Raw genomic sequence first — 9,597 nt, 5'->3', positions numbered from 1 at the left:
AAGAAATGTCCAATTCCTATAATGCGGCCATTGTAAACTCGTCCATTCGTCCAATACCAAAGAAATGTGCTGTTCATATTCCTACAACGTTAAAATTCTCTTCCGTAAATAAAAAAAGGCAATTTAGTGAGTGGGGAAGTAGATGTTTCTAAGTAAAAATAAACGGTAATATTCTACTACTACCGCACATTCGCATACTTTTTGTTACAAACTCCCTATGACGTACCACAGATGGGTGGTAAACAAAAATAATAATCAGTAATTGGTAATGTACATCACATAAACTTTTTTTTACCAAACCTGGGATAGTGGGATGCCCCAGAATTGCCAGTGGTTGCCAGTGACATAGACGACAGTCTTCAATGTCCACAATGTGAAAGAAAAGAAGAAAAACAGTACTTAAGATATCATAAAAGTACTCATGATACAAACTAAGCATTACTCGGCTAGTTAGGTTGCCCATAATCACCGTGGAAGAAGCCATATGTGTGATGACGCCCATATTGGCATGGACTGGGGATTGAAGGGGGTGTCACACATGAGTTTGCTTTCTTGCCATTGGTGTCCCAGTTTGTCTAAATATTTATCTTTACGTGGAGAACTTCATTTTAAAGATGGTTCATGGAAGGAGTGAGTCTGGTCTTGAGTATGGTAAATTGGGTAAGGTACATTTTTTAATCTTTATAAGTTGCATGCCCTGAACTACAAAATTAGGTAACAGACACCCTCTACCTATCGAAATGGACACATTTGGTCCCGTGACGGTTTTCTAAAGTGATTTTCTATTTTCTAAAAATAAAAAAAGTAGTATGTTTGATATCTAAAAAATCATAAATAATTTATTTTAAAACAGAAAATTATGAAAATAGTACAAGTTTTTTTTTCTAAAAATAATGAGCACGACTACGAGCAATAAAACAATAGGAACATAAACAAATTAGTTCTAAAAACTATATATAGATCATAAACATGTAGATAGCATTTCTAGAAAAAATAGTACTAATTTCATATTTGTCATATAACATAAATTATTTATCAATTTTAGATTGAAAACTAGATTTTTATTATTTTTATAAAATAGAAAACCACCAACCAGCAATAGAACCATTTTTTTTTCCAGTTTTGCCCGTTGGAGAATGTCTATTACTTGGTTTCAGAATTTAAGGTTGAAAATCATACTACCGTGCAAGTTAGAGGTTGAAAAATATACTTTAGCCATGGTAAATGTGATAGTAAAATCAAAGTAAGGTCTTGAGTATGGATGAGTTATCTGTTTTGTACTTTATCAATGTTACATCACTATCAATTCAAAGACAACGTTTTTTTTCAAAACTTGATATTTAGTGCACTATATGCAATTTGTTTAGAACTCTATCATTTAGATTTCGACATTAATATTTAATGCAATACTACTGGTGTGGATATTTGGGCATTTATTTGAAGTAGGAGTGAGTCTGGTCTTGGGTTATGAGCTGTAGTGTAGGGATACGAAAATTAATGAGCCTTACACTATGACACGTAGCATTAATTAAGATATGAAAAATAAATGACTTAATTTCTTCAAGGATGTGTAAACATTTATCTTCGGCTTTATGACTTAGATTTTGAAGATTCTCAATCATTTATTTTGTGATCATACCTGGGTCATCGTTAGGGATGAAAACGGTACGGATATTTTCCGACCGTATTCGAAACCGAATTCGTTTAGAGGGGTTGAGATCTGTCCGTATCCGAGTCCGGATATCCAACATCCGATACTGTATCCGTATCCGAATACTCAAATCGCATATTTATGATGTCGATATCCAATCGTATCCTATCCGACATAGTTGACACTATCCGTATTCGAATCCGAATCCGGACAGAAATATGAAAACAAATGTAATATCGGTGATATCCGTCCGTATCCGGTCCGTTTTCATCCCTAGTCATCGTATATGTATTATAAAAGCACGGGTGTGCTAGCATAGAAGCCATTCCAAACATCAACATCAACATCATAGTAGTACAATATGACTACAAAAGCAATCATCCATCTTCTGTTCTTTGCTTTGGTTTTTGCCACATTCACGGCGCATGAGGCTTGGGGAGACAAGGATTTCTACGATGAAAAACAAAGGTTTAAGCATGAATGCAACGCAAATATCAAAAGGGGTCGAAACTATGAGCGTCCAAGTAAGTCTTGTTGTGACACCGTGCGATCGGTCGACATGGCTTGTGTTCGTCGTACCATAAGCTCCGAGGAGAAGGAATTAAGTGTTCAAAAAATTTCTTTTCTTTCAATGGCTTGCAACAACCCAGTGCGAGTCGCGAAAAAATACGGAGGTAATTATATTTATACCTGATACCTTTTAGTAACTAGTAAGTAAATCCAGCAGCAGTATTTGCAAAATGTTTTGTACTTCCTCATATACAGGTAATAATGAGGGATAATGACATGTAATCTTTGTTTTCCAAAAATTCCTATACGACCAATGTGGAAGTCATTCTTGCCGCCGCCACCACATAGGCCATATCTATGAAAGATCCAAAGGGGAAGCCAACTAAAGGACAAGCATATATAGCTTGTGATTTCATAACATGTATTATGTCATGACAATGTAACCGCGAAGAGTATCCAATAAATATGTCCATATTATCATCATGTGCCCTCTCTTTGTAAGTGAATACATGAGTTCTCATTATATGCTACCTTAATAGTTCGAGCGAGTTAACGCGTGCCGCGATGGGCTACACTAAGGCCTGTTTAGATGCCTAGTACTTAAACTACAAATAACTAATATATGCTAGACCTAGCAAAGACGGATCTAAATAGATTGTGCTAATGAGCCATCTTTTTACCTATGAATCCTCTAACATGTATTAGCAAGAAGAAAGGTGCTAATTGTTGCTAAAAATTAGCATGGTAAAAAGTAGAAGATCCAAACCGACCATAGCGATGCGGAGCGGCCGCTGAACAGCCGACAACCAGCAGCACCCTCTTGGCTCGGCGTCGGGTGGATGAGAGCAAGGCTAGTAGCACATCCTGCTGCTGGCTGTATGAATTTTTGAAGCTCGATCATCTCTTAGCCACCCATATAGTAGTTTTGGTGTAGAGAATTGTGGACATCAATTTATAGTAGGACCGAGTTTGGTGTTGGATTATCATAGAGATAATACGAAAGTAAATAAGTCTTATATTATGAGAAGTACCAAGATTCATGAACTTTTAGTTTTGTTTCTGGTTTAGATGTAATGCATATTACCAGTTTGTTCAAGGCTGTATGCTACTAGTACCAGCCTAATATCATAGCTAATTAGCTATGCATATGTGTGCCCCAGAGAAAGCATACGCACCGCTATAATTAAGCAGTAGCGGTCGATCTCGCAAAGGAACGGTGTTGCATTGCCATCACACTCTACGATACAAAAAAGAACAGTGTTGCTTTCCTTTATTTATTAGACTACTAGACGGCCGGGTCAATCGATGGACAGACTCCGAACGTCGTCCGGAGGGAGGAACGGTGCTGTGATTATACAAACAAATAACAGTGGGCTTTGGTTCTCCTAGCGTTCTAACCTACCGTCGTCTCACCATGATCACCACGAATCAATGCGCACCAAATTAAAACCGAGATAAAATAGCTAAAGGCACAACAAAACACCATGCACGTATACACGTATCCACTGCACTGATCGACGTCGACGGTTTTCATCAGTCGAAGAGCTCCCACTGCGTCTGCGTGGTGGCCGCCGCGTCGAACGTCTCCCATTTCGTGGTCACCACCACCGCCTGCAGCCGCGCGTTGGACACCTTGAGCACGTCCAGCGTCTCCACGCATTTCTGCACCCGCTTCGCCTGCAAAACATGCATCCATGCCTCTATCTGTCAGATTTATATACCTAGCTAGGAGACACTATGTTATTATGCCAGCCGGATTTTTTTTTCCAGTTGCTATACTAAATACTTAGCTTGCTGAATGAAATCGTTCACAAGCAAGCCATCATCATTTCAGAAGAAAAAGTAGACGGACTTTTCCATCCTATATCTTGAGGTGACCATCACAGACAATGATAAAAAGTACTTGCACTTCTTTTATTATCTCCAATCAATCAACGATGCTCATGGGGCCTGATTTCTGGTGGCCGTGTTGCGGCATCCAATCTACATGTCTTGCCCTGCACTCTTCGCAAATCTATCTATCTATCTGTCTAAAAAGGGCCATCTTTTGTAGAGAGGATTGCCTTGTTTGCTTGGGCTCGTTTGGCTTATAAGTCGTACTTTTTCAGACAACGAACAATATTTTTTTCTCACACTAAATCAGCCAACGGTACTTTCAGCCATGACTTATCAGCGAAACAAGCCCAAACGAACAGGGCGGATATCTTCAGAAACAGAGCTGGTAGGCTGAATTCAGAAAACAATCTAGGAGAGTAGCAGGTTAGCTGGCACCAAACCTGACATTTGAAGCAGGGAAAGGGCTGTAGGTGGAACGCATGCTCGTGCCCGGGACCATGTGTTCATTACTGTTCAATAGAAGTATGGTGAATAGGTGATGACTGATGAGCCTGTTTCGGGTGGCATGCATACAGGACACTGGACACCTTCATTACCCACCGACGACGACAGGTGACAGGCATGAGGCAGCTAGCTAGCTAGCTAAAGTTCCCTCTCAGTCGCATGAACACTTGCATGCACTGCTTGTCATGGCACTGCTTGGCCACTCACAGGCCAGATATTTCCTATTGATATCAATGCTAGACCTTGCTACTTACTACGGAGTACTACCAATAACTAACAGAACGGTGCCCCTGAGAGTCTGAAACTGGTCTGAATAATAATGCCCATGCTGTGATGCCATTCAGTGCAGATAGGTGTACCTGAATGTTCTTCTGCGAAGAGGAGTCCCCGCCGGCTGCAGGTATGCTCTCCAGCTTCACCGCGTGCCGCATCAGCAGCTCGATCAGCGTCGTGATCTGCACCTCCGCCACCTTGTTCCCTCTAGAGATCGATTTCTCGATACTGGTTACCTACGACAGGGAACAACAATCATCAGCATTACGAAGATCACTTGCTTCATCGTCTGTCATCAGAGAAGCAGCTAGCAAAATGCTATACAGTAATGATGGATGAAAATGGCAGTACCCTGCACTGCAGGAGCACATAATCCTTGTCAGGGATTCGATTCATTCGAGCGGTGTGTCCCTGTTGGAATGGGAATGGTTATTCTAGTTCTACCAATAAATGGACTAGATCTGTTCGCTTGTCTTATAATCCGTTCTTTTTAGCTCCGGAACAATGTTTTTCTCTCACGACAAATCAACCGGAACAATGTTTCGGTTTGTTTTTTCAGCGAAGCTAACGGGCCCACGTGGGAATTCCACTGCTCACCAGTCGCCACCACGTACATGAGGGCAGGGCAGGGCATTCATCCGTGTCCGTCCATTCATGCAGAGTCAATTTGCTCACCTACTACTACTAATTCCTTGGGCAGATTATTACGCACTGTACTCAGCTCGCCATTCAATTGCACCTTCCCCGGCCGCCTCCCATGCCTGCTTGTCCTTGTCCGAAGCAGCACGGATTGGCACCTTGACGACTCCGATCCCACAAAAACCAACAACAATGCACGGACCGGATTGGTACCTGATCGGCGAGCTTGTCGACCTCGAGGGCGACGGCGCCGATGGCGCGGTTGGCGGTATCGATCCTGGCGTTCTTCTGGCGCTCGATGTAGCGGCGCTCGAGGCTGGCGGGGTCCTCGGCAAGCGCCATCTTGGACTTGTTCTTGACGCCGCACGCGTCCAGGTAGTCGGCGTTGCCCCGCGGCCTGCCCCGGTAGCTCAGCTGCTGGTCCGCCGGCTGCAGCCCCGTCCTCGGCGCCAGCAGCTTCTTCAGCTGCCCTGCACAACTAACCACGGGCCATCAGCAGATCACATTCATTTTCACATTTCACATTTCACACGGGGTACATCGCGCGATTGCATGCATCGGTTAACACGTAACACAGCCAATGCAAGTACATCCGGTTGTTCTCTGTTCGTTCCTGGTCCATCGGCGACAGCAGCAGCTGCTGCCTATGTCTATTAGGAGTAGAGTAGGAGTACTTACTACTCCTCACCAGCATTTCGCTGCTACTAATTGCTAGCGCGTGGTGGGACGAGGACGAGGACGAGGACGAGGACGATCCAGGTTGAAGCGCCATTGCTCAGTACTTGCTCCTCTGCTGGTGATTGGTAGTGATGGTTGACACCTACACCCACGAGGAGCTCTGTGTGCCGCCTACAACCCAGCCGGCCACCAGCAGGTCTAGTCTAGCTAGCATTCTCGCTATGACGCCTGCTACGTTTCCAAAATTTTCCTTCAAAAAAAGGTCTTATTTTTTCGGTGTAAAACCACACAGAAATCTGGGATTCGCTATATTTCAGGTGTCTGAAATATAGATTTTTCTTTAGGCGACAGCCATAGAACATTACGTGTATACTATACGAACATCACAAAATACATCATAGAACGTGAACATCACCACACGTCGCCTGAACAGCAACCACAAATTCAGGCGACTGTCGTATGTACGTGAACGTCGCAAAAATACATCATAGAACATCACATGTATACTACGTGAACATCGCAAAATTCATCGTAGAACATCGCCTGAACAACAGACACAAAATTCAGACGACTGAAGTATAGGAAAAGTGTAGAAATATCCCCGGGGATATAAACATTTGGCAGACGTCATTTTCCTGAGGTTTTTCGCAGCATGCCATGGCACTACAGATCATTGCCAGGAGCCATGCCACTAAAACCACCTCCACTCCATTGGATCCCCAAAAAAGCTCATGATTTTTCAAAGGATAACGACGCACATGTGCACGCTAAGCCAGAGAGATCCGATGCTAGCATAGTAGTAGAACGTGCTGCGCATACGACTCCCAACACCCACATCAATTTCCAGCCTTCTCTTCTCTGCAGCAGCACACAATCACACAACGGGCTGCTGTACGCGGTGAACGAAGCGGCGTGGCGATCGCTTGCGGCCAAAGGTGTCGGCGCAACGTGACAACCCAGAGTCAAAAATCAAAAAGGAAACACACCAACGTGCCGGCAGAGTCCAGCCCAGTGCACCTCCACACCGTCCGATAGGGCCGGTCCGTACACGTGGGAGCCATCCTGCCCCTGGATTCCCCGCACCGGGCACTGCCACTGCCAGCGCCCCCCGTCGCTTTGTCGGGGGAAAGGAAAGGCGCCGGCCGCCTCGTCCAGACGTCCGGTCGTCCGCCGGCCCGCCACCGCCGGATCACGCTGTGCTCCCGCAAAAAGCGAGAGCCACGGCACCGCCGGTGGCCGCTGGACTGGTCGTGGTCGGTTAATTCGCCTCGTGATCCGAGGCTAAAGTACCATCGCGTGGAACGAAGCGGGCAATGCCGGGATTTCACGGAAGGAATCGCTCTCTTCTCGCCGTACGGTCCTGGTGGGTAAATCTCGGATTTCCTGTCCAAAGCACGGACTTGGCAGAACATTGGATGGCTGATGGCTTTTCTTGCAGCTGGTTTTCCTGGCACGCATGTTTCCTTTCCTCAGCAGGAGGGAAAATGGGTGGTGGATTCGAATCACTCGATCGGGCAGCGTGGCGTGGGCACCGAATTCGGGGCGAAGGACGAAAGGATTTTGGATTTGGGATCAGAGAATTTTTGCCCTTCACGTAGCAAATTCTCAGCAGATCATGTGGCGTGTGCATGCTGTAGTACGAAATATTCCTGCCATTTTGTTTCTTCCTAGCATTGAATTAGAAGAAGAGAAATGATGCGGGGAAAATGGTGGCAGTACAAAAAGGGGGTGATGATGTCTCTGTCGCACTCGCTGTCCTCACGTCGCGGCGGCGTTAATTCCTCCACGCGGCACGGCCGGAAGAGGCATGGCGATTTAAAAAAAAAACTCATTTTATAGTCACTGACACAAGTGCGGAATTCTTATCGAGATAAAAAAATATCTCGTGCGAGCCATGATTACCAGCTCGGATTTTAAAGTTGCCCAAAGGTCAAAACTTTCAAATAAACAAAGATTGTATGCTAGATTTGTATAAACCAGAATTCTGCCTCGGCATCACCTTTCGTGATTAACCTACTAATAACTTAGTTGCCGCATTAGCGAACAAGCAAACGGTTCTAAAAGCTCGTTGTTTTACCCGCCCCCCAGCGACTTAGCGATGAAGGAAAATACAAAGTCCAAAAAGACGACGAACAGCTTTCAGTTTCTGTCTCGTCGCTACAGAGAGAAAAGAAAGCATCGACGACGACAGGAACTAAGCTAAGCACACGGTTACTACTACTCTCCTCTCCTCTCTTCTCCTAATTAAAGCGGCTTTAATGAAAACGAGGAAAACAGACGAGGGCGAGAGCGAGAGAGACGACGAAGGGCATGAAGAGCGAGGCCGAGGAAGAGGTGGAGGAGCTCACCGAACGTGGCAATGGGGGACACGGACACCTCGTGCCGCGCGCCTCCGTACTTGACGCGCACCTTGATCTCCGGCGGCGGCGGCCTAGGCGGGGCGCCGCCTGGCCCCGCCGCGTCGTCACGCGCCTGCACGACCATCCCGCTCGGCCGCACCTCCCACCTGGCCCGCTCCTCCGCCGCCGCCGCCACGGCCGCCGCGGCGTCCGACCACCCGCTGCTCGACCCGCCGTCCGAGCTCGACCGGTGCATCACCGACGCCATGGATCGAGACAGCTAGCTAGCGACACGTACGTACGCAACCAGCTCCTCTCCGGCTGTCGTCCCAGGGAAGGAAGAAGGAACAAGGGAGCTTCTGCGCGCCGCGGGGTGCGGTTGGTGGTGCAGTGCCGTGGAGTGCGGGAGGTGGTGGCGGCGTAGGCGAGAGACACAGAGGAGGAGGACGGAGGAGACCCGCGGGAGAGGGCCGGGAGGCACGGCACGAGACGGATGGGAGACGCGCTTCTTCGACTGTTCGCCTGTTGCCCGCTCTCTCCTTTTGTTTGCCGGTTTCACGTATCGAAATGGGCATTTTGTTTGGTTTTTCCCGCGGGGAGGACGGATATGCCCCTGCGGCGTCCGGAGACATGCTGATACCGTTTCCGTATCTGCCCGTAACAGGGTAAAATAAACCTGCACACAAGAGTTACTTCTCAAGGTGCATCTGCAACAGGGTAAAATAAATTTTGAGTACGCAATGTACTCGTAAGACTTACCCGACTAATAAAAATAGTTTTCCGACTTCAAGGGATATGATAGTCAATATGGGTTTGTTGTTTTCTTTTTTGTTTGTGAAAAGCATTACTAGAAGTACGTCATTAAGATCAAGTTTAATTAGCAGTTATGATTACTTCAGTAGCTAACCAATCTAGGTAAGCACCTGTGGTGATCCGCCTAATCTAATGCCTCTCAGGAGTACTCGTCTTCCATTAGACACTAAGTACCCAAGGAGGACACCAAATTATACAGTTTCGTCGAGCACACCCCAGGAGAGAACCCGAAAATCCACATTTTTTATCAGGATCACGAATAAGAGAATAAAACTTACAACATTTTAGTCATTTCTTACATCATTTTACATGTAACATCAGAGTATAACATTTAATATTTATAATAGCGGAATA

General features: G+C 45.8%; 1 protein-coding gene across 1 annotated transcript; it reads right to left on the bottom strand.

Annotated features, from left to right (window-relative positions):
- Nucleotides 1-3,413: 3,413 nt before the first annotated feature.
- On the bottom strand, nt 3,414-8,955 carry LOC136493739 (BAG family molecular chaperone regulator 1-like). The gene is made up of 4 exons (XM_066489884.1): nt 8,440-8,955; nt 5,627-5,883; nt 4,861-5,010; nt 3,414-3,838 (listed from the first exon to the last, which is right to left on the bottom strand). Exons 1-4 carry the CDS (start codon nt 8,696-8,698, stop codon nt 3,695-3,697), a joined length of 810 nt encoding a protein of 269 aa, XP_066345981.1. The 5' UTR covers nt 8,699-8,955; the 3' UTR covers nt 3,414-3,694.
- Nucleotides 8,956-9,597: the final 642 nt, after the last annotated feature.

This window comes from Miscanthus floridulus, chromosome 11, assembly GCF_019320115.1.
Source record: "Miscanthus floridulus cultivar M001 chromosome 11, ASM1932011v1, whole genome shotgun sequence".
NCBI classification, from domain to species: Eukaryota; Viridiplantae; Streptophyta; class Magnoliopsida; order Poales; family Poaceae; genus Miscanthus; species Miscanthus floridulus.
This window is presented reverse-complemented; position numbering and strand designations above follow the sequence as displayed.